This window comes from Monodelphis domestica, chromosome 5 (genome assembly GCF_027887165.1).
Source record: "Monodelphis domestica isolate mMonDom1 chromosome 5, mMonDom1.pri, whole genome shotgun sequence".
Taxonomy (NCBI): domain Eukaryota; kingdom Metazoa; phylum Chordata; class Mammalia; order Didelphimorphia; family Didelphidae; genus Monodelphis; species Monodelphis domestica.
Window position 1 is genome coordinate 33,821,163 of NC_077231.1, and position 24,804 is coordinate 33,845,966.

General features: G+C 49.9%; 1 protein-coding gene across 4 annotated transcripts in view; it reads right to left on the reverse strand.

The window, feature by feature from the left end:
• Positions 1 to 1,144: 1,144 nt before the first annotated feature.
• SCN8A (sodium voltage-gated channel alpha subunit 8) overlaps positions 1,145 to 24,804 on the reverse strand; it is a 223,109-nt gene continuing 199,449 nt past the window's right edge. For 2 of the 4 annotated variants that reach the window (XM_056798195.1, XM_056798196.1), the window contains exons 21-27: positions 21,881 to 22,003; positions 15,459 to 15,743; positions 14,047 to 14,100; positions 13,559 to 13,696; positions 12,471 to 12,575; positions 9,916 to 10,186; positions 4,139 to 7,903 (exon numbers count right to left, since the gene is read on the reverse strand). In XM_056798195.1, coding sequence (XP_056654173.1) covers positions 6,756 to 7,903; positions 9,916 to 10,186; positions 12,471 to 12,575; positions 13,559 to 13,696; positions 14,047 to 14,100; positions 15,459 to 15,743; positions 21,881 to 22,003 — 2,124 coding nt within the window. In that variant the 3' untranslated portion in view covers positions 4,139 to 6,755. Of the gene's footprint in view, positions 3,547 to 4,138; positions 7,904 to 9,915; positions 10,187 to 12,470; positions 12,576 to 13,558; positions 13,697 to 14,046; positions 14,101 to 15,458; positions 15,744 to 21,880; positions 22,004 to 24,804 lie in introns of those variants that run through there. The other 2 variants (XR_008912050.1, XM_056798197.1) reach the window with 2 other exon arrangements.

Genomic DNA, 24,804 nt, shown 5'->3' on the forward strand with positions numbered 1-24,804 from the left:
TAGTCTTATTTGCCTGTCACTGTGGTAAATGTAAGGGTGCAGGGTGAGTCCTCTCCCTCCTTTCTTCCTCAAGATCTCTAGGTAATTCTCCTTCTGAACTCTCCCAAATAGGCAAGTTAGAGTGTGTGTGTGTGTGTGTGTGTGTGTGTGTGTGTGTGTGTGAGAGAGAGAGAGAGAGAGAGAGAGAGAGAGAGAGAGAGAGAGAGAGAGAGAGAGAAAGAGAGAGAGAGGAAGAAAGAGAGAAATAGAGAGAGAGAGAAAGAAAGAGAGAGAAATAGAGAGAGAGAAATAGAGAGAGAGAAAGAGAGAGAAATAGAGAGAGAGAAAGAGAGAGAAATAGAGAGAGAGAGAGAGAGGAAAGAGGAGAGAGAGAGAGTGAGAGAGAGAGAGTCAGAGACAGAGACAGACAGAGAGGGAGAGAGACAGAGAGAGACAGAGAGAGACAGATAGAGAGAGACAGACAGAGAGAGAGAGACAGAGAGAGAGAGAGAGGAGAGAGGGAGAGAGAGAGGAGACAGAGAGACAGAGACAGAGAGAGAGACAGACAGAGACAGAGACAGAGAGAGGAGAGAGACAGAGAGAGACAGAGAGAGGAGACAGAGACACAGAGAGACTGAGTCAGAGAGAGGAGAGAGAGACAGAGACAGACAGAGACAGAGACAGAGAGAGGGAGAGAGAGACAGAGAGACAGAGAGAGAGAGGAGAGAGAGACAGAGACAGAGAGAGAGACAGACAGAGAGACAGAGAGAGAGAGAGGAGACAGAGACCCAGAGAGACCGAGACAGAGAGAGGAGAGAGACAGAGACAGAGAGACAGAGACAGAGACAAAGAGGGAGGGAGGGAGGGGGAGGGAGGGAGAGAGACAGAGACAGAGAGAGAGAGAGAGAAGAGAAAGGATAAGGCTGAATGCCTTGGAGTCCCAGCTCCTCAGAAGCTGGTTCAGTGTAAGGGGCCAAGGCCAGTTTCTCCCACAGGCATCCCTTGGAGAACTAGAGGGGGCCTCCCGAGAAGCCACCTCTTTCTCTGTGGATCCCGATTGGAGCCTCCTCCTCCTCCTGCCCTCCCTCCAGGCTGGTAAAGGGGCTCTGCTGCGGCAGATGGGGGGTGACAGCAATGAGAATGACAGGCCGATCCAAGAGGAGAGTTGGAAACAAGATTGACGTAACCCTTTATTGCAAATTCTAAAGTAAAAAGGTGTACAGTACAAAGTAAAATCAAAAGTTCAGACTCGAATCTTCCAACCCACTATACATTCTCATGTCTCAAGCATGCCTGCCTTTCTCCGCATAAACGGAACAGGGAACAAGCCAAGAGGGTGGGGGAAGGGGATACAGCAAGGAAAACAATACAGACTGTCTAGTTATCACCAACTCTGGAAGCAAGTGAAAAGAAAGCCATTTTCTCAACCTGCTGTTCTGATGCTGAGAAGCGGGGGTGGTTGGAGCAGTGCAATTTAAAATGGCTCTCATAATAGCAGCATTTATGGTACTGTTTTATCTTCCTCAGTTCAAGAATAGTAATAATAAATAATAATAATAATAATACTTTTTTGCTCTTTCCCAATGCCTTTGCCTCATGGACCTCAAAGCGCTTTACAGACATTTAGTTAAAGCCTCACAACACCCCTGTGAGGTAGGTCAGTATTATTATCCCCATTTTACAGATGGAGAAACTGAGGCACGGAGAGGTTAAGTGACTTGCCCAAGGCCACAGAACGAGCCAGTGGCAGAAGCTAAGGATGGGATCCAGGAGTCCTGTCCCTTTGCTGAAACCACTGGGTCACACTCCCCTTTACCTATGTCCTACGCACACGAGCACGCATACACACAGACATACGTACACACACATACATGCACCCCCACCGCCACCCCGAGCTTCTCAACAACCTCTCCATTCAGCAGCAGCAGTGGGAGCCCCAGGAGATCAGTCTGACTTTGGAGGAGCGAGGCAGGCTCCCTTTTGAAGAGGAAGACCAAGGCAACCAGAGGCTGAGTACTTGTTCCATTCTGGTGCAACCCTGGCATTCTCTCCCCCATCCTGACCCGATTTCCCCACTGTGCTGGCCAGTTGTAGCCAATTTCCTCAGGGAGTGTGAGTAGGTGCAGTGAGTAGGGTGAGGTTTTTGAACATGGACAAAGCTTTTTGCAAAAACTTTGGGCACTGGAAAAAAAGTAGGCAACATGGTTGAAGATGCTCAGGACTCAAGTCATAAGCGATGGCAGAGGTGCCCCCACTGTGGGACTGGGGGGCCAGGGAGGGTTAGGTGGCTAGGAGAAGAGAGCAAGAGTTGGCTTTGTGAATGGATCTGCCATCTACCTCCTTTCCGAACTGCAGCTTCCCGAGCTGAACCCAAAGCACTGGTTTTGGCTACCGCGTGTTTCCGACCAGGGACCAGAGACATGACCTACAAGATGGATGCCCTTCGCCTGGCTGCTGCAGAGCTCATAAATGGGGTGCTCTGTTTTCAGAACCAGCCCCATTTCTGTTGGGTGGCAGAGGCGGTGGTGGCCGGGGGTCGGCGTATTGCATAGCAGAGCAGACGGGGAGGCTACTGGGAGCTGTGCCCACTGAAGAAGGGAGCACTTTCTTCCTTACGTACGAGGGAAAGCAGCTGAGACCAAACCAGCAGGACCAATGCCAGCATCACCTCTGGGAAACTCAGCCAGGGAGCCGGGCAGTTTTCCCCTGGGCCAGGGACTCTGGACCAAGAGCCAGTGGGGCGAGGGAAGGTGTCCGAGTCTGTCTGGTGCACGTTTTTTCCTCAAATCTTTCCATGCTCCTCCCCATCAAAGCAGAGCCTTCCAAGAGACTTTCTGACCTGTCTTCCCCTCCCTTCCCAAACCAAATTGGCTAACAACATCTCATCTCCCAGCCCCAAACCAGAACTCAAGAACTGGGACAGCCAAGCAACAGACACACACCAAGACGAACATCCCTTGTACAGTAAAAAGGGTAATTTTTATTATGGTTCCTTTTGGCTTAGGATAGTGACGTATTTGATCACACCTGCCTCAGAGCAGCATCGGTCTCCATGCAGTCAGTCGCTAATACACTCGCTCGCCTTTCCGTGTCGCTCTTTTACACGCTTACAGCTGTTCCAGCAGAAAAAGAAAAGGACTTTGGGCAAAGTGGCCCCAGGGCTTCTGCTCAGTTCTCCTACGGCCTCCCCAAGCCAAACGGGGGCATTCAGCAAGGACTGAGCGCAGCTCATCTGGATCTGATCAGGGTTCTTGCTACCTACCCTTCCCCCCACTCCCATCTTGCCCTTTCCTCAGCATGGAATTCCTTAAAAGCAAACACAGTTGGAAGGAAAGAAGGGAAGGGAAGGGGAGAGGAGGGGAAGAGGGAAGGAGGGAGGCAGGGAGGGAGGGGCGGCACACATCCACCACCAACTGCAATGGCGGCTGTTGCTGCTGCTGCTGCTGCTGCTGCTGCTGCTCATGGCTTTGGCTTTGCTTTTTAAATGGACAGCATCGTGTGTCTGTTTGCTTTTTGTCCTCTTTTAAAGGCGGATTCCCAAGTATAAATACTGCACCAAGGACCTGGCTACAAAAAATAAATATTTATATTATATTTATATATCTATTTATAATATATATATATATATGCACGCAGTGGTACTGTGGATGCTGCTGCTTTCCTGATTGGCATTTTGAGTTTTTGGCAAAGGATTGCCACTTTCCTGCCCAGGGAAGACATACAAAAATGTCAGTAGTAATTCTCTCAGTTCAGTGCCCATTCTCTGTGGGTGTAAACTGCTGGTGATGGTGTCATTTGCTACCAAAAGGAGTGGGGAATAAGGTGTGTGTGTGTGGGGGGGGATTAGGCGAGGGCAAGGAGGGTCAGAATCATGATTATTGTCATCTTTTAAGCAAGGGGGAAAAAAGGATGAAACTCCCTGGGAAGCTGGTGGAGGGATGTCAGATACCAAGGCCCACATGGTCCTGAGGAAGCCCACTGGATTGGGAATGGGGCATTTGGGCAAGGGAAAAAAAGTCAAATTTCAGGAAAAGACTCATTATTATGCTCTAGTAGCTTAATGACATCATTAGCGTGAGCCCTCCAGGTACCCGCTGGATATTACAGCTCTGTGCCCCTCTCAATTGCCTTAGAAACAATTAGGAAGTTTAGCCAAATCTTGCATAGAAGTGGTTAGAATTTATTGCACATTGGAACAAAAATAAATGGGTTTTTTTGCCACTTTGGAAAAGACCGTTAGCAATAAAAAATTTTTTGTCTGTCTGTCTGGTTTGGGGATGTACATTGGCTGACAGCATCTAAGACCTAAGAAGAAAGAAAAGTATAAAAAATAAAAATAAACATGACAATGGCGTAAGCCAGAAGCCATTTCCTAGTTAATTTAGTTACTCCTTTGTATTTACAAAAGGCATGCCGATAAAAGAAAAGGATGGTATATTACAGTATTTATAATTCTCTTAAAAAGTGGAACCACACGTCTCAGCTTTTGTTTGTGCTGTTTACAATGTAGCCTGTACATATGGAGGTGACTATACAACCTAGCGGGCGGGAGGCTAACTGGCGGCCAAGAATGACTTCCCACTCCTGTGTCTGGCTGGAGTACGACATAGATAGCCCTGCTGAGGACGCTGCTGGAGCTGGCCTGGGACAACTTGATGGAGCTCATTGTTCCAAGGTCCGGCCTGGTGGAGGACTCTGCTTACTGACCGATTGGCCCTGGTTTGGTCTATGCAAAAACAAGCCAGTGAAATTTTGAAATGACAGCCTAAGTGCTTCTATTGCAAGGCAGGTTGGTGGATATGCTTGGGGGGGACTTTCCCCCCTTTCTCTGGTTCCCAAAGGTTCTATTTGATTTGGTCCACACTTTAAGGTCTCTCTCCCTCTTTTCTTTCATTGACACGTTTGGCTGCAGCATCTCAGTTTTCAAATCAAAAGTCAGCACAATGAGAAACCACGGGACTGAGACATTCTTTCCTTAAACAGGAAATGGAAAGGGATTTGGGGGGGAAGGGGGGGAAGAACAGGGAGAAGGACTCATTCCACGGGCGAGGTAACCTCGCCCTAAAATCACACACCAGTGGAAACGGACAGCAGGAATAGCGAGTTAGCTAAATGGACAAAAAAACCTGGCAGAAGTCCAATGTGCTGGAAGAAATGAGAGCTTCCTGGAGTACGGTTGTGAAAAAGCCCTTTCTCATCAAGAGAGCTGCAGAGAAGAAGCCAAATGAAAAGGGGGCTCTGTCTCCACCTCGGGACCGCTTGACCGCAAAGGTCAGCGACAGCCTCAGAATGGTCTCATCGCTTCTGTCCACCCCGTTCCAGGGAGGTCAGCGAGAACCCCTGACTGGTGGAAAATGTTCTGGAAGCAAAGAAAAGGTCATGCAGAGAGCCAGGCTGGATGTTACCACCCCACTGCAGAAGAGCCAAAAGACCAGGATAGCATAGCTGAACCCCCTCCCCATCTACTCCTTCCAGAGGAAGCGAGGATGCCGAAGGACATGGTGCTAAGTGAAGGAAGCATCCCTTAACCCCCAACCACGGGTTGGTTCCAGTTCCCCAAATCACCAAGAGATACCGTGCGACTTCCTTAGAGCATTTTTATCTCTATCCAAAGGAAAGTCTATTCTCCAGTGTGAAGGCTGAATAATCATCATAAATATTGCAAGATACAAATGAACTGGTTCTGTTTGTTTTCGTAAGCCCTAGGATTTGGTTTTACAGTGATGTTTGAGTACAAGCCATTCGGTATCAGTGTCCTCAGGAGGAGGACATAGAGCAGCATCGAGTAGTTCGTTTTTAAAATGTGCAACAATGGCCGTATGTCAGCAATGTCTGATAACATAAACATGAGAATCGATTTCTCTGCTTGTCGGTTTGGTGGTTGTTTTGGTTTTGGTTGATTTGTTGGTTTTTTTTTTACCTGGGAAGTGTACGAAAGACTTTTAAGAACTGATACGGAATTGTAGTGGGTGTGGACATCTTACCGTTTTCTCCCAATACAGTGGCCGGTGCAGGGCTGGGTCCTGTCCCAAGGATGACCCAGTGCAGTGGACAGGTCATTGGTGTCCTGTGGTGTATGGTTCTCATGCATGACTTCTGATCACAGCATGCCATCATGCAAATCATTTCTACGCATTGAACGAGCACAATGTTTGGAATTGGCCTGAGCAAGTCCTCCTTAGCCTGAAGAAACCAGGTTGTCTTTCCCCTCCCATCTCCAAACCACGTGAAGCCCATGTGAAGAAGATGCGGTTAATACCAAAGAAACTGACAATTAAATGACATGGGCTAAATGTGTTTTCTTTTCTTTCTTTTTTTAGCTGCTTAACTAATGTAAGAATGCAAATATAGTTTGCATGAACAAACAAACTTTTAAAGTGGTGCTTTCTGCTTCTGAGAATCAACAGAATGAGAAAATAAAACCCGTCTGGCTGCAACGGAAATCTGCCGGTCCCGGCAGCCTATTATTCACTGTGTTCTGTCTTTGTTTCCTCTTGGTTTTGTCCTAAGGTTGCATTGACTGATGTGAAAACATGCAGTAACCACCTGCCCAAGCATTAGGAAATCCGTGTGTCCACAGAGAAGGGTCCTTTGCCTCTGGCAGGTCACTGCTCGAGACGCGACCTCATTACAGGGGAAGCGGACTACATCTGGTGTAGATCTCTGGGGAAGGGTCTCCGCAGCTGTTCTGCACTGACAATAATCAGGAAGTTTGTAAACAATCTTTCACGTTCAAGTTTTAAATCTGTACAATAGATGCTTTTTTGCGTTTTCCTCTAACACTTGGATTCCCTGACCTCTTTTTGTCTTTTGGCTCTTTCCCTTCTTCCTTCTTCCGCACGCTCTTGTTTCTCCTTCTCTGGCTTCGTTACGCTGTCGTAGGACGGGAGGGAGGCTGTGGAAGGGGTCCCCTCTTTCTTCTCCTGGTGCGTGACCCCATTCTCCAGTTTATTGGAGGTTAGCTTTCGGCTGATGAAGCCTCGCCTGGCTAAATGTCCCCGATAGGCGCGCTGAAGGACCACTGCTGACACGTCTTCCTGCTTGCGTCGCAGTGTGGTGGTGATGGGCTCATAAGACATTTTGGAAGGATTGGATGCTACGAACCTCTCTTCCATCTGCTGCCGAAGGACATCTAACTCTCCGCTGTCCCCAAGGACCCTCTTGGTAAAGGCAAAAAGGATGTCCAGGCAGTGGATGCGATCCCCACTTACCATTGGCAGATCCATAGCAATGAGCTCAATGGTGTTGGGCTTTGGGACACGAAGCGGGTGCTCTAAAGCATCAGCAAAGTCTGCCAGTTTACAATACTCAATAAATTGGGTGGCATCAGGGTCAAACTTCTCCCAGATCTCATAGAAGGTCTCAAAGTCATCCTCGCTTAGAGGGTCTGCACTCTCCTCTGTGGCCACACTGAAGTTCTCCAAGATAATGGCAATATACATATTGACCACGATTAGGAAGGAGATGATGATGTAGCTGACAAAGAAGAAGATCCCTACAGAAGGATTCCCACAGTCTCCCTTAAAGCCGCTGCCTGGGTGCTCCTTGTCCAGGCTACAGTCAGGTGGGCGGTTCAATATGGGTAGCAGGAGACCATCCCAGCCGGCTGAGGTGGTGATTTGAAACAGGCAGATCATGCTATTGCCGAATGTCTCAAAGTTGAACATGTCATCGATGCCAGCTTCGTGTTTGACATAGGCAAAGTTAGACATCCCAAAGATGGAGAAGATGAACATGACCAAGAAGAGCAAAAGGCCAATATTGAAAAGGGCTGGCAAGGACATCATTAAGGCAAAGAGGAGGGTGCGGATCCCTTTGGCTCCTTTGATGAGACGCAAGATGCGTCCAATTCGGGCCAATCGGATGACTCGGAATAGAGTTGGGGACACAAAATATTTCTCTATTATATCGGCTAGGAACATTCCTAGGGAAAAAGCACAGAAGAAGATAAGTTAGAATATGAACATGCTCTAACCCTTTAGCCCTAAGGAAACTATGGAGTATAAGCTCACTGATCAGCCCAATTCCTCCTGCCTCCTTGGAGAAAATATTCTCCAACTTCTCACAGAGGTGAAAAATCACAGGACCACTAACTAAGTAAAATGTTCAAAGCGCCTCTCCTATAAGGAGTTGGAAATGAAAGTCAAGTTTACCATCCCCTTCCTGTCTAGAACATCTGTGAGAGATGAAAAAAAACACATGGGAAAGAAATGGCATCCTTAGGGTTTGTAAGATAATTTTAATGTTTTGACTTAAATCTAAATGATTGGTCACCAGGGAAAATTCCCAAATAAGAAAATACCCAAGTCAGCTGGGAATTACGGAGATTTTTAATTAATATAGAGAGAAGGAATTAAGGAAAGAGAGAGAGAGACAGAGACACAGAGAGAGACAGAGAGAGAGAGAATTAATTTAAACTGCTCTGGCTCAGGCTGATTCTTGTTAGACCAAGTATCTCCATTGTTACAATAAGGAAATATCTAAATCAAATCTTCTAAAGTACAGTCTGAGTAGTTTTAAGATTCACAGGTTAGAGGGCTCAGTCCTGCATAAATTCCTGTAACTAAGATCTCAATATGGCGCCACAATTAAAAGTAAAAAATGCCCACGTGTTGTAAAAAGACCTAAAGTGAACTGATAAAATGTGTGACCAGGTCTTCTTCCCAATATGTTCAGCCTGGGTAAAGCCCTGACTAGAGTTCACTGGTATACAGAACTGGTGATGGAAAGAAGTTAGGAGAGAAAAAAAAAAACTGAGATGGTGAAAAACTTGGAACACCAAACTTGCATGGAAAAATCAGTTTCTGAGAAGCTTTCTCACAGAGGATGCTAAATTATTTTCTATTTCTTCCAAAGATCAAATGAGCTGATAGAAGTTTCACCTCAGACATGAGAGATTTGAAATTAGAACAGCTCTCCCAAGGAACTGAATCTTGAAATGTGTTAATGAGGCAGGCTGTGAAATTCTTTCTGGAGATGATTAAAAACAGGAGAGGATATTTTCTTTTAAGAATACCCAAGAGGCAGCTGGGTAGCTCAGTGGATTGAGAGCCAAGTCTAGAGATGGGAGGTCCTGGGCTCAAATCTGGCCTCAGACACTTCCCAGCTGTGTGACCCTGGGCAAGTCACTTAACCCCCATTGCCTAACCCTTACCACTCTTCTGCCTTGGAACCAATACACAGTATTGACTCCAAGATAGAAGGTGAGGGTTAAAAAAAAAAAGAATACCCAGCAGAAGGCAGATGGGTAGAGTGAACTCTATGGACGTCTTCTAGCCTAAGGATTCTGTGAAGCTTTCAAGAAAGCTGGATGTGATCCATGCCCAATGAATATCTCTAATTGTCTCATTGTCCACATCTCAAATCCAAGATTTCTTTTAAGCCCCCCTCCCTTTTTAACCCATATCTTCTTAGTATCAGTTCTTTTTTTTTTTTAAACCCTTACCTTCTATCTTGGAGTCAATACTGTGTATTGGCTCCAAGGCAGAAGAGTGGTAAGGGCTAGGCAATAGGGTGAAGTGACTTGCCCAGGGTCACACAGCTGGGAAGTGTCTGAGGCCAGATTTGAACCTAGGACCTCCTGTCTGTGGGCCTGGCTCTCAATACACCGAGTCATCTTGAGCTGCTCTCTCCTTACCATTCTTTAAACCTAAAAATTTCTGACCAAAATTTTTCCCTTTTCATATTTCTCTCATTATTTTAAACAAATAACTTGATGATGACATCTGTTTTTCCTTCCTTATTAGACTGCTGTGTTCTTTGAGAGAAAAGACCAAGACTGATCTTTTCCTTATATCCAAAGCCTGAATGCAGAGCTTGGTCATCTGTGTCACGGGTTCTCATGGGTGACTTGTTGATTGCATGCAATGTAGGCTGGGAGGGTGTCCAGGTCCCCCTAATGCCAGGAGCCCTCCCACCTCCATCCCTCCAGCTCACCTACAATGGAGAGGATGACCACCACAAAGTCAAAGATGTTCCAGCCAATGGTAAAGTAGTAGTGCCGCAAAGCAAACATCTTGAGCACGCACTCGCAGGTGAAGAAGATGACAAAGACCAGGTTGATCCAATAGAGGATGTTCTCCATTTGCTTGCTCTGGGTGTCTGTCTCCACCATCATTGTCACCATATTGAGACAGATGAGCATCATGATGACGATATCGAAAGCTTGCTGAGTTACAAAATCGAAGACGACCCCTTGGATGTTGTTCTGGGGAAATATGGAGAGAAGGACAGGTGCCCAGATTCAGGAGGGACTTCTCAAGCAGAGGGGGCATCAACCACGCTGCGCTTTGTTTCACAGCGGTCTACTCGGGCATCCTGCTAGATGGATGCCATGTCTGTACACACGGACCCCATTCATCACCCCCAGCATCACAAGAGAACCTCAGAGCTGGAAGGGACCTCTGTGGACACCTAGTCCAATCTACTCCTGAGAAGAGCGGCTCCTATAACACATTGGACAAATTGTTGTCCAGCCTTTGCTTGAAGTCTTTTAGGGAAGGAGGACCCGCTAACTGAGTCTGACCGGCTCAGTCCTCTGTGGCTAACCCCATCTGTTTTCCAGGTGACGGTCTTTCTTGCCTCAAGAAAGCCTCCAGATGACTCTGGGCGAGTTATTCAGTCCCAAGTGCCTTAAATCCTTACCATTCTGCCTTGGAACCAATACTCAGTGTCAGGTCCAAGGGTTCAAATCTTAACGAGGACCCTCTAAGGTCAGATCTTCCCAGGTAGGCGGCTCAGGCAGGGGGCAGCGGGCTTTGCCTCTTTTGGCTTGTCCCCTCAGTGCTCTCTTGGTGCCATCGGAGGAGACACTGGATTTCGATCTGCCCCTCCCACACTAGCCTAGAAGGACACAGACCCCTCCCTGAAGAACGTGTATGCTGGTTCATCCTCTCCTCTCAGCACACCGTCTACAGATCTCAAACGGGGGGAGAAAAGGAGCGAAAGTAATCTTTTAGATCCTGGAAGGGCAAATCTTAGTTACTTTGTGCCAAGAGCCCCTCTGGCTGCCCAGTGAAGGCGATGGGCCCTTTGGGTAATAAGGGGAGGGGAAATGGGCTGAACCGTGTTAAGAGAGGAGTCTGCCGGAGCGTGCCAGGAACCCATGATGCCGGGTTCTGGAGCACAAAGGAAGGGTAAGAAGAGTTCACTTTTCACCAGCAGTTCCTGGGGGCGCCCAGACTTCCTGTTTCTGGGCAGCCTGGAGCAGGGACTTCCTCTCTCTCTGAGGCTCAGGAGATTCGGTATCCGGACCGCTGTGGCTCCTGACTGGGAGAGCCCTTCCTTGTTGTAACTCACCCACGGTCCTGCAGTCTACTCAGAAGATGGGTGACCGGCTGGCCTGTGCAGGCCCGCCCACCCCGGCCTAACCCAGCTAGGGCGGAACTCTGCCTGAGGATGCTGGAGGGCCTCTTTGATCAGGGCCTCGGGAGCGTGGGAGAAAAGGGGGACCTCTCCGAGGGAAGGTCTGAGGAGGTGGGGGCTAGCTAGAGCCCCTTGGCTGGAGGGGACCCCAGTTCCTTGGTCCCCGCCTCGTTTTACAAACCTGTCTGGTCTCCCAGGCCTCCTACTGAGGAGCCCAACCCCCCGGGCACCTGAGCGTCATCCAAAGAGAGAATCCAGTTCTACCGACACTTCGCCATGAAAACGTCTTTCAATGAGCACACCCCAACAATCAAGCTCACGGCTCGCAGGTGAAGAGCGCCCAGGACAGCGGGTACCGCTGGGGTGACCCCCCTTCTTAAGGAAAACTCCCAATGTCCACATTTCTGACTTCCAGCAGGAGCCCCGTGGGGGGTCCCGGCCACAGGCCCTGGCTGGATGCTGTTCGCCTCAGTGGGGGCAGGGACTGGCCCAGGAAGCGTCTGAGGCCACACGGGAGCCCCTTCAGACCCGGGCCTGGCTCTAGCCACTGAGTGAGAGCTGGGAGCTTAAGCCCCTGCTCTGCCGCTCTCGGTGCCCTCCCAAAGGGCTGGCCCAGCAGGCAGCAACCAAGGCCTTCCAGCGGCCTTCCCAGCCAGTCGTGCTCACCGAAGCCTTCCGTCTGCCCAGGCTCTTTGCCGGGGATGGCGAACAGGACGGCTCTGGCCCAGCCCAGTAAGGCCAGAGTCTGGGGGAGCTCCCTCACCCACAGACCTGGACAGTGGGGCGCGGGGAGGAAGGGGGGGCAGGGGGGGACTTGTGCGCCCCCCCTCCCCAGCGCCCCTCGCTCTCACAGCTCTCACAGGCTCACCAGCGGCCGGGGGGGACTCATGTGCCCCCCCCTCCCCAGCGCCCCTCGCTCTCACAGGCTCACCAGCGGCTGGGGGGGACTCGTGCCCCCCCTCCCCAGTGCCCCTCGCTCTCACAGGCTCACCAGTGGCTGGGGGGGGGACTCGTGTGCCCCCCCTCCCTCCCCAGCACCCCTCGCTCTCACAGGCTCACCAGCGGCCGGGGGGGGATTTGTGCGCCCCCCCTCCCTCCCCAGCGCCCCTCCCTCGCACAGTGCTCACCAGTGGCCGGGGGATGGGCTTCTGGGGCTTCTTGGAGCCCAGCTTCTTCATGGCATTGTAGTATTTCTTCTGCTCCTCAGTCATGAAGATGTCCTGACCTCCAAAGTAAAGGGGGAAAGAGAGGAGGCGCCATTACAAGGTGGGCCCACAGAGGACTCTTACTCTGCTCTCCCTCTCCTCCCCAGGGCCGGGTCCCAGGGGACGCTCCCTGAGCTCTTCCCCATGCAGGCCCTCGTCTTCCTGTCCACTTTCCCGACCAATGACTTGGGCTCGCCCAGCACCAAGGCCGGATTTGAACCCAGGGCTCCAGACCGCCGCCGTGGCTCTCTTCTACTTGGACACGCCGCCCCTCCCAAGGGACGGCCACCTGCCTCCTAGAGCCACTAGGACGTCCAGGGCCCCACTGATTTCAGATGGTATTGAAGACAAGAAGTAGACGTTAACACCAGAAGAGAAGCCCTGTGGCTCGTGTAATAAATGACAGTCTTCCATGCACGACAGCAACGAGCGCTCTAGTCATCAAGACTAAATGCGACAAAGGGCCGGCCTGGGGACAGGAGTGTGGCCTCAGACCCGTCCCAGCGGGGTGACCTTGGGCAAGTCACTTGACCCCAGCTGCCCAGCCCTTCCTGCTCTTCTGCCCTGGAGCCAGCAGTCCTGGTTCTAAGAGGGAAGGGAAGGGACTAAAAACTAAACAAAATGCCCCAAACCTCACAGCAGCAATTCACAGCGCCTGGCACATAGTAGGTGCTTAATGAGCACTTTCTGACGGACAGACTCAGTTCCTAGTTCTCTCTTCTCCCCCCTCCCCCCAGAAGTAACGCAAGAGACTCGGAGACTGCCCAGGCAGCAGAAGTGGCCCCTGAAACACCCAAAACGAGTGTGAAGCGTGGAGGCTCCCGTAGAAGGGGCGTGAGGTCCCAGGCTGAGGCTGACACACACACACGCACACACACACACACGCACACACACACACACGCACACACACACACGCGCGCGTGCACACGCACACACACACACACACATGCACGCACGCACCCCACCCCTGAGTGCCGGCAGGAATGGCTAGGAATGGGGGGGGGACCTATCTTTTTCTTTTGTTGATTGAAGTTGTCAATGATGACACCAATGAACAGGTTCAGGGTGAAGAAGGAGCCAAAGATGATGAAGATGACGAAGTAGATGTACATGTAGATGTTGTCCTCATATTTCGGCTGTTGTTCAGGCTGCCACGAGACAAGAGAAACAATCCCATCTGCAAGTGTGCGTGTGCGTGTGCGTGTGCGTGCACGTGCGTGTGAGTGTGTGCGTGTGTGTGTGTGCAGGTGTGTGTGTGCATTTCAGACTGAAATATGGGGAACTCGGCAACAGTCCTCCCTCTGGGGGCGGGGCCCCCCAAGGCGCTCCTCTCCGGCTACCCGACAAGCACAGAGGCCTCGGGCGGCATCTAGAGGGAGGACGGGCGGCCACCAGCCGCCAGCATGGCCCCCGCACGGTGAGGAGGGTCACCAAATGACTCCTTGTCCAGCCCTTCTTGCACTCCTCCCCGTCCTCCTCCCTGCTGCTTCCTGCTTACCTTCCGGGAGTCCACGGCTGCGTACATGATGTCCATCCAGCCTTTGAAGGTGGCCTGATAAACAAAGGCCAGGATTAGCCCCCGGATGTGGACGCGCCCTGGCTTGGGTATTCCCCGACAGGCCGGAAGGTCTGGCGCTGGGCCAGTCCGGGGACTTCGGCCGTTGGCTAACCTGGTGCCCAAGGGGTGTGCTCAAGTCACTAGCGAGGACCGAGCCAGTCTGGGAGAGGGAGGGGGTTTCATTTGGCCTGAAGCCAAACAAGAGGGGCATTTTGCCGGAAGAAGGGCAGACCTGAGGGGCACACACCGGGTCACAGGGCTGTGCCAGGCCATGTTTAGGGCTGTAGCTGGACGGTATTTCTGAACACCAAACACGTCGGGGCAGCGAGGCGGCTCCCTAGATGAGAGCCTGGGTTCAAGTCTGGCCTTGGGCACTTCCTAGCTGTGTGTCCTTGGGCAAGTCATTGAACTCCAATTGCCCAGCCCTCCCTGCACCTCAAATCTAAGACAGGAGGGAAGGTTAGACTTTCCAATAAGCAATGCACGGCCACATCTTAAGAGCAGCCAGCCCCCTCCTCCTCCACAAACACCCTTCCTCCAGCAGTGGCCTCGGCCCAGCTAGCTATGGGACACGGTCAAGAAGCTGAGGGACAGGAAGAACCACCACGAGGGCCAATAGACCTATCTACACATCTCCAGGGATACACGCACACAGATGACACATGGATGGACACGTATGTATAAAACACGGGATTCCTTCGAGCGTCCGCGCCCTGCCTCTGGGGCTCAGCATGAAGCTGAGAGCATCCCATCGGCAAGGACACCGTCTCGGAGCTGCTGATGTGCACCCCGGTCTGTCTCCTCCTCCGGCACCCTGCTGGAGTGCTCTGGATTCTCGCCAGGCCAGCCCTCGTGGTCCCGGGGCAAGTGGCAGCTTTCCCCTCCCCTCTTTCAACCGCTGCTCTGCTACTGTCTCCCCTGGGCATCTCTTTTAAGCCAAGAGAAGCACGCTGCTGAGCTCCAAGAGGAAGATTCCTCGAAGTAAGATCTTCCACGTTAGAAGCTCCTGGGGGAGCTCGCGCGCTCTGTAGAACACACATGAACGTTTTCTGCCCAACTGGCTCGCTGGGTCAAGGACGACCACCCCCGCTTTGCAGAGAAGTGACAGAGCTTGCTCATGGCGCCACCAGTACGGGCCACGGGTCATATCCGAGCGCGGGTCTCCCCAGCTCTTTCCACTACGCCACACGTGCCGAGAGACAACCAGAGCGTTTGCTCTAGGAAGGCTTTCCAAACCCTAAACTTGGCTTGGGGCTTGGACCTGAGCAAAGCCATTGGTGGCCTTGGCTCACGAGCCATGCAATGGATGGCCCCAGGGGGGAAGGTCCGAGGACTGAGGACTGAGGACTTACCACCTGGAGAAGAGCCAGATATCCTGCCCCTACATTGTCAAAATTGATCTTAACATTCTTCCACCGGATCTCGGTGGAGTTGCCGTCCATGAGCGCTTCGCAGTCCGATTTGTTGTTGACTTCCTCGATCTCAAAGCGGTACTCTGAGGTCTCGTTGAAGCAGTAGTGGTACTTCCCTGCAAACAGGTTCACCCCCATGATGCTGAAAATCAGCCAGAAGATCAGGCACACCAACAGGACATTCATGATGGAAGGGATGGCACCGACTAGGGCATTCACCACCACCTGCATTGGAAAGGGGGAAGAGAACTTAGACGTGGAGGGAGGCTCCAAGAGCACGTTTCCTTATTTCCAGGAGGGGAATAATATTGTGTGGCTTATCCCAGTCAGGAGACCGCCATGTTTTCTTTTGAACTGGCTTATACTCTGACAGTTCCACAGGGAGGACGTAGCCTATCCAGGACTGGGAACTGTACTTCAAGAGCATTTTAATGAAATGTGCCACAATTCCAATGCAAAGAAATTCTGCAGCCCACATCGTCCTGAGACGTCTTTCCCAGGCAGCAACTGACCAGGCTGATGGGCTTGTTCTTCCCAATGCCACGTCTTTTGCAAAACGTGGCAAGATCCAGGAAATCCCAGAGCAAGGTCAAGATTTTCCCCAGTTGCCTTTTAATAGACATTCCCCTACTGCAAAACAAGGTATGATCCCTTAGGATCAACCAGAGAACTGCCCTTCGGAGATAACAGCGAGTCAGTGAACAACACATTGAGTCTTTTTGTGACGAGGCAAGACCAGTTATCTTATTTCAGGCAATAGCTGAGCATGCAGATTTTGCAGGCTCAAGGAAAAAAGCTATATTCCCTCTACCGAACGGAGTCAAATGAAATTGGAAGCATGTGCTTTGCACTTAGGCATCTTCTCCTTCGTGGTTTCTGCCAGTGTATGCTTCTGAGGTTCTGAGTTCACTGGACAGTAGACACCCTACCCTGTCTGATGATGATGTCCCTTGGCTGGCCCAAGCCTGACTTAACTCCTTCAGTCTTTTTTTAAAGGCCAAAGAAGCCCTCTCAGGAGTCTCTGATCACTAATTGAAAAGGGGCATTTGCTAGCGATCAGTAGATTGTAAGCCCAGAAATCAGAAAAAAGGAAATGGCCATTACTTTTCAGTTCCTAGGCCCTTTTCCCTCAACTCACACTGTAAGTGGTGAAAAAAACTGTCACTTATCTAGTGTTTTATAGTTTGCAGAGTAGCTAGCCATTGTTTTTACTTTTCACCCCATTTTTCACTAGAGGAATTCAAAGTACAGTAGAAGAAAATAACCCTGCTGGTACTCAGGGAGTCCTAGACTCTGGTCCCTATCCAATACTAGTTATTATTCAAGAGTTCCGACCTGGCCTCAGCTGCCAGCTGCGAGACCCTGGGCAAGTCACCTCACCTCTGTTTGCCTTGATTTCCTCATCTGTAAAACAGAGATAACAAGTGCTTGGCACACAGTAAGTACTATTTAAATGTCAGCTATCATCATCGTCATCATTAGGAATGCTAGTTCTCCATTAGAGGAAATAGAGCCAGTGACAATGTAGATAAACCAGTTGTGATTTGCTTTCAGTTAACAAACACAAGAAGAATGTCAGTGACCTAGCTCTGGTCTTGAGCCAGCTTTCCTTCCCCCACCCTAACCCCCACCCCCATTATCTGACAGGCTTTCTCCACAGCACGGAGTTGAGAAGGACCATCTGTTCTGTCCAAGGAAGGACTATCCTCCTTTCTATTACAACCTGATAGTCATACTAAAGTGAGGGCTCTGGGTATCTCCAATTTATGTTGTCCAAGTTGCTTGGGAGGTGAATAGCTTTCTGATCAGAGAATCTCCAGACCAACTAGTTCAGTCATTTGAGTCTCATTGGTATAAAATCATCAAATGAGTCTAGCCAGAGAAAGCCCAGATAATTAAAATCTACAGACAATGTGCAAATCTCATTTTAGCCAAGAGTTTCAAGCCCCCGCCATGAACTTTTCCTCTTTACTTTTTGAGACAAGAACATCTAAAAAATTACCGAATGAGTTTGATTTCCTTACCTCCTCCTCCTGCCCTTGTTTACCCTTTGGCAGACAAACAACCAAGGAGGAAATCAACAAAAAAGGGGAGCATTGAAGGGGTCAGATGCTTTCCAAATGGACTTAATCAGCCTCGAAAGGGCAATGACAATGGACTGCATCAAGATTCCCCAGTTACTTCAGGCCCCAATTCAGGACCTGGTGGCTGGTGTGCAAGAGCACAACACTGAGGCAGAGAACTTCTAAATGAAAGGTTAGAAAGGCACCACATTGCTTTTTCATCTCAATTAGAAGATAACTTCTTTCTTACTACTTACTGCCTTCAGAGAAGGATATTTTGGATTCGTCTTTAACCTACTCTAATCTATACAAGTGTATACATCTCCTCTGCAGAATGTGTCCAGGGAATGGAAGAACTTTTGGCTGATGCCTTAATTGCTCTTCCAGTCACACTCACATTTTAATGGCTAATTATTTTTTCATGTCTTTCAACTTAGGGCTGGAAGAGACTTCTGAGATCATCTCATCTAACTCTCATTTTAGAAATGAGGAAATTGAGGCCAAGAGAAGTGACTTAGGATTCAAATTCAGGGCTCTTTCCACTATACCAGGCTATTTCTTATACTACTATAAAGTCTTTTTCCTTCGATCAGAGGCATGAGCAAATATGCTGGACCTGAATGAAATGAAATGCAAATATGAATGTAAAATATAAACACATTCATTTATTCACATATTCATGTACCGACAATCAAAGAAGCCGTCTGACTTTTATGTTAGCTTTATGAATAGAAGACGTAATACACAGAGAATTGATGAATCTCTTAATTGTTGTTCTCTATTCTGGAATCAGTTGCCAGGCTATGATACCTATAGAGGTAGTTTTTATATCATCTGTCAGTTTCAGATAGATCTCAATATCAATCACTGTATTGCACTAATGTGTTAGCTCCTAAAGGGCAGAGAACCACATTGATTTCTTATTCTGATTTTCCAGCCCAGAAGATCTGGTTTGTTAATTCATATTTTCTTGCTAGGATCAGTGAACTAAAATGGATTTGAATTTTTATTTCCTAAACGTTCCCATGTGGTCATCCAGTCTTTGGTTTAAAGAAGGCACTCTGTCTTCACGAAGGCATCCGGCTCTCATTTCTCCTAAACTACTCTAGATGTGGGTAGTGTTAGTCTGGACCCAAATTCAGGTTATACCAAACTACAGCTCGTCTATTTATCTAAGCTGATGACACCGTGACGAAATCTGTACAGATTAGATCTGGCTGGCAATGAAATGAAATCCCAGCAGAGATCATTGTTCTGAAAACTATTTCCGTTATCTCTTGATGGTACTTTGTGGATACTCAATAGATCTCTACAACCTGTCAATCAATTTGTAACATCTGGCAGAGGGAACATGGCTTTCCAGTGCAGATTGTGCATCGACAACTGACAAAGTGCATGCATGTACCATAGCATTACTGTTTTATGTCCTCAAGAATTGAGCGACACATCAAGATCTTTAGAATGCAGACTACTATGGAGGAGAGAAAAGCAAAGAACTACACTGCGGATTTCCTTTGCCAATAGCACAAGCATTTCAAATTTCTGGACTTTGGCTTGAGGAAGGAGAGAAACAGAGAGAAAGAGAGAGAGATTGAAGTCAGTTTCCACCAGATGGGGTTGGGAACATCTATTTGCTCTCAAAAATGAAAACAAAGCGGAGCTCTTTGGAAGGGCTCAGAGCCCTGATTTCAAGTAGCACAGTGACAGTGGAGCCCATTGGTGGTGAGTGCGTCCAGGTGAGGAGGACATTTAAAGATTTTTTTTTTGGTGGGGAAATCTCTTAAGTTCTGGCTTAAAGAGAAAGCAAAGTTAAACAACCCCCCAAAAAGACAACTCTCGAATAGATTTGATTTTGGAGGTTCCCGTTATTACGGAGGAACCCTGATGCCTGGCCGAGTCTCCTGGCCCATGGAGGGTGCTTTCCAGGGACTTGCCAGGGGACTGTGTGATAAGCCCAAGTCCTTGCCATCCTTCCTCCTTCCACAGACAGCCTGCCTGGCTCTCCAAGTGGTATCACTTGTTTGCCTGAATGGAGATTGTATAGGACAGGAGCTCAGCTAACCAACCCAATGTTTTGGGGATATGTTTACAGAACAGTTTCTCAGCCTGGACATTTATCAGTTAAAAGCCCAGCTTGGGGAAAGTACACAAATTTGCTCACATCATCTTTGGAGATGACCTTAGCAGACGGTTTCATTGTCCTAACATTCATTAGAATAGCCCCAATAAGCAGCTTTCTCCTACAATCCAGTCTGAGCCTTCCGAGCCAGCAGGAAGGACTGGATGGAGAGGAGGGGAGAGAGGAGATAGAAGATGGAGGCAGGGTCAGTGAAAGAGCCCAGTCTACATTCAGATAACCCCGCCATGAGCCGGCTGCTATGGGTCTGGGAGCCAGTGAAGCCTCCAATTCGAGGCAAAGATTAAACACATCCAGGAAGTGGAATGTGGGAAAACGATGCTCGACTGATGCAGTTTCCCTTAGCGTTCTGTATGTGCTACAAAGCCTAATTCAAGAGGGTAGTTCTCGGTCTACTAGGATCTATGGGCAAACAGTTGCACGTCCATGACATGTGCTGGATTGAAGGGGCTTCTAACGGAAGTCTCAGGGCTGGGAAAAGCCACAGACTCCCCATCACCCAGCAATGGGCTCTTTGTACAGGTCCTGAATAAGCCTGAGCAGCAGGGGAGTCATTCGCCATCTTCTCCATGACTCCGAGCTTGCTTCGCCCCTTGCTCTGCTCACTCATCAGTGAGGATATTCGCCCTCCTCACGGAGGCTTAGTCCTCATGCTAAGCCTGAAGGAGAGGCACACTTTCTGAAAACTCTCCTGTCTGGAGGGGAAGACATGGGATTCTGCGCTGATCCTGCAGGAGCGGTTTCTCTTCCAGGAGGCTAGAGGAGGGCGAAAACCTCCAGAACCTTCCATGAGTTCATGGCAGATTCCAAGATGACTCACTTAGGACACCCAACTGTGACTGTGCTACAGGGGGAAGTGAGGTTGATGCGAATGGTACAGAATAAGGTCTTCTCTCTAGGGACCTCCACGGCATACTAGACAGTGATCCCAGGACAGGAGGCAAATGCAGAAGCCCTGGACTGGCGGATAATTCCCAACTTTGCGTGCTTCAGGTAGACTATGAAAAGAGCTTAATTTTCATTTTTGGATTCCAGAAGGCACGTCCAACCCAAGTGGTCTTTTTGAGAAATTCTGAAAATTCTTTACATATCCTCTGGTTTGCTCTCCTGCATGCATTCAACATTTGAATGGAAGCATGAGTATTTTTTGGCCTCATGAAGGGTAACAACTCTCTGATATTTGCTGGGCAGCAGCTACCACCCGAAATCAGTTATCCCAGTTGTCTTTGGTTTTAGAAAACCCAACGAACTTTTTGGAGGGGCCAACAACAAAAACAACCCAAAGGGGAAAAAACCCAGCAAGAGGCACCCCAATGGAAGGAGCCTGGTTTCTCGGTTGGCAGGGTGACTGTACCTTGCATTGTTTGGATTTAGAAGTGGCTTCCCCAAAAGCAGGAGGAAGGAGGCGGTTGAGAGATTTCTGGAGGACTTGCTAATGTCCAAGATCTTTGCATAGTGTTTTGTTGCTCATTTGGCAGGGATCGGACCAGGGTCCATAGAGCATGGGCAAAGTGAGAAGGGGTGAAGAGGAAAGCTTTGCTATCAGACAAAGGCTGCCAGTCCTCACCTGAACTGGCCTGAGAACAACAAGGTGCAATAAGAGGAATTAAATTGGGGGAGGGGGAGGGAACCATCCATCTCTTCTCCCAGGCAGGCCGAATTCCACCCAGTCCCCAATTCTACTCCTGTCATTGTGGTTCTGGGCCTTCAGCTTCGTAGGTGACTCCAGGCCACCGACCCCACAGGGGCTTCCCTACACAGCTCTCTCCCTGAGTGAAGCCTAGACTTGTCCATGAATCTTTGGGTCAGAATTCCCCTTCTTTGCACCTGGTGATTCTCCCTATTGAGTCAACAGCCCGGAAAGCCGTCTCGAGTGCTAAGGAAAGCCAGGCCAAATGGGATCAGCCAATGTTAACATGTTTTGTGAATGGCATGTCGTCGTTGGGGGAGGGAAGGGGCAATATTCATGGGATGAGGCGGCTTAATGCAACTTCCCTTGTTAAGGGGCCGATGCAAGGGAGAAATAAAAGAGTGGAGGATCAAAGTCAGCAGCTGGATCACAAATCGTTTCTAAATGATCTTTCCACCAGTGTGATCAGTTCTAGCATGCTTAAACAGTTTCCATAGGCATGCAGAAGGATCAGCTGCTCTGAGCATCTTACCCTCATCCCTTCAAAACGTGATAAGGCTCTTAAGGGTCTCAAAGCTCTTAGGGTCCTAAGGGACTTTATGGCACCTAGTTCCGAGTAGCCCAGGGCATTAGCTATAAGGCTGACTAAAGAGACCTACACAGAAACAGAGAGAAAAAAAAGGGAAAAAAGAAAGAAAGCAGAGGTTCCAGAAGGTTAGAATAAAGCCCCTAGCACTGAAAACACAGACTGGGCCCCCCAGGGTACAGGAAGGTGGGAGGCACCAGCTGCCTACTTCAACTTGACTCAAACGACCTGGAAGGAAAGGTGGTTGAGAGGCAGAAGTCAAAAACACACAGAGGGAAGAGAAAAGTGAGAGAAGGCAGCACAAATGGGTCAGAAAGGAAAAAAGGGGGCTGCAGGGGGAGGGAAAGAGGGAGGAAATTCCATTGGAAAGAGAAGAGCCTGAGGAGATGACAAGAACCTTACCCTCGCCCTTTATAGTCTCTGCAGGTCCCAGAAGTTCCCAATAAATTAAGCCAGACAAATTTAAAGGTACCTATGAGAAAGAATACAGATAAATACACACACACTGCACCAGCTGTCCCCGCCTCAGTTCATTCACCACTGGTTTTCCAATAGGGACAATTTCTCTTAATCCTGGTGGCGGGGTAACCGTGGCAACAGTTGACAAAACACCACTTGTTTTAGAGTTTGAGGAGTTAATGAACAAATGAATAGAACATACCAGATAAGCAACACATCAGACCTAAAAACTCCCAACTGAAAAGGACCGGAAAAATTAGCCATCATTGAAGAGGGTCCTGGCCTACTTATGGAATCCTTGCCTATCCTTGCTTCTTCCCTGGCAACATCATCCAGGATGCAGAGTTCAAGTGGATTACTGAATCCACAATTCACCCTCCCCCTCACCCCAGAGCCAGTCTTTTTCAAGGTTCTGGAATCGAGGTCATGGGATTTTCATGGTCCGTGTTCTGTCTGAATCCCTGAATTTAAAAAATGGGAAAAGAACTTAGTGGTCCCTTCATCCAGTCTCTTCATCTTCGGAAACCTAGGCCCGGAGAGATGATGTGTCCCGAGCCCCAGAGTCAGTCAGCATTAGAGTCAGGGCTGGAACCCAAGTCCCTGGAACTCCCGGCCCAGTCCCGTGCCCAGTACAAGTTATTTCAGGGGCGACTGAGCCGTGAAATGGCCAAAAAGGCAGGCCATAAAAGGGAAGAAAAGCGTCTCCGAGCCTTCAGGAGTTGACTAGACATGGAAAGGAAGCGCACAATGAGGGAGCTCTCCCTCCCCTAGCCGAGCCACACTGACCTCGCGCTAACAAATGCCCTCTTTGGAACCCAGGCCTCTGAGGACATGAAGCTCTGGGTCCGAGAGGCCCTGGGTTGTCTCTCCTCGCCATCAGAGAATGACTGCGTTACGTGTCACGCCCTATAGTCACCATTGTTTCTGAATATTTCCTCAGCTGGTCCTGAAAAACACCCCCGTTTCTACAATAAGGAGCCACTTTAAATTTGTCCTTTCTTGGCACGGTGACATTTTAAGGCAGAGCTGGAAAAATGCAGGCGTTTTACTGGCTGCCTTTTCCTTATTCTGTCGGCACTTAAACAGGTACGTTTTGTGCCTCTGGATGAAACACAGAGTGCTTTTGATGTTTTAAAAGAGCTAATCAGCGAAGGGCTGGCATGGGGTGGGCCTGGATGCCGGAATCTTTAGGGAAGCCTATTTCTTAAGCCCCCAGTCCCCAGAGCTCCAGGACCTGGCCAGGGTTAAGTCTCCTGAAGCCATGTGCTGTCCTCTTAGCAAGGCAGGGAAGTGGCGCTCCAAAGGGCTTGGGAGCGGCCCCAGAAAGGCCTTAAAAACAGGCACGGTCAGCTCGAGCCGCCCTTTGTCCTTTTCACCATGGCCGCCGGAAGGGGCCGAGTCCAGGCCGCCCGGTCAGCGCCCACCCTGGCGTTTCCAGAGGACTGCGGTCTGGGCTCTGAGAGACGCCAACGTGCGCACTGGACGGAGCGCGCCTGGCCAGAGCAGAGCCACAGGGTCTCTACTAAGTAAGCCTGCCCGCCCCCTTCTGGGTGGTGGGCCCTAAAACGCGTCCTCCATGAGTGGGGAAAGGCGGCGGCGGGCACGTCCAACGAGCAGCCACCCAGAAGCCGCTGCACGTGCCTCGTCTCCAGCTGCTGCGGAGAGAGATCTGGCTACGCGTTTCTCACGACAGACTGCTGGGCAGCGCGCTGCCTGGGCCGTCACACGATCCGTGGAGAATGCGCAGGATGCCCCTGAGCCTGAGGACAAGAGGAACTGGGGGGGAGGGTCAGACTTCAAGTGAGAGACCAAGAGGGAGCCACGTGGGGGGTGCGGGGGATGGGGGAGCACGGGGGGGGGTGCTGAGAGACTTCCACATGGAGGTGAACGTGATGGAGCGGCAATGTTTCCATGGTTACCAAACTCCGGAGACCGTGGGTACCATCTCCAGCCTGGCGCCTGGCGTCACTAGCTTATCCCAGGGCTGTTCTCTGTGGAGAGAGGGAACAGAAGCCCACTCCAACTCTCCCCACTGCAGTGGAGTCAAGGGTCTCCAGGAGCTGGGAATCAAAGCACAAACGATCCCAAACTTGCGTCCCCGAGATTCGGCCGCCTTGCAGAAAGGGAACAACCGCCTTGGAAGTGGCCTGGATTTCCTCAGGACACTAAAGAAGAAGCTGATTAAAGGGAGGTATGTGGCATCCCTGGTGCAGCTGCCTGGGAGTGGGGCAGAGAGAAAGGGGATTCTGTTAGACAAAATGAACGTGGCAGGCAAACACCTCCTGGAGAACAGCACGGGGCAGAGGGAGAGGCTTAGCACTCGCAGCAAGGGGAGCCTCTGGGAGGCCCGGACTTCACACCCGCTGCTGTCTGCAGAAACGTGCCAAGGGAGTTCCGGCTCTCTAGCCGGG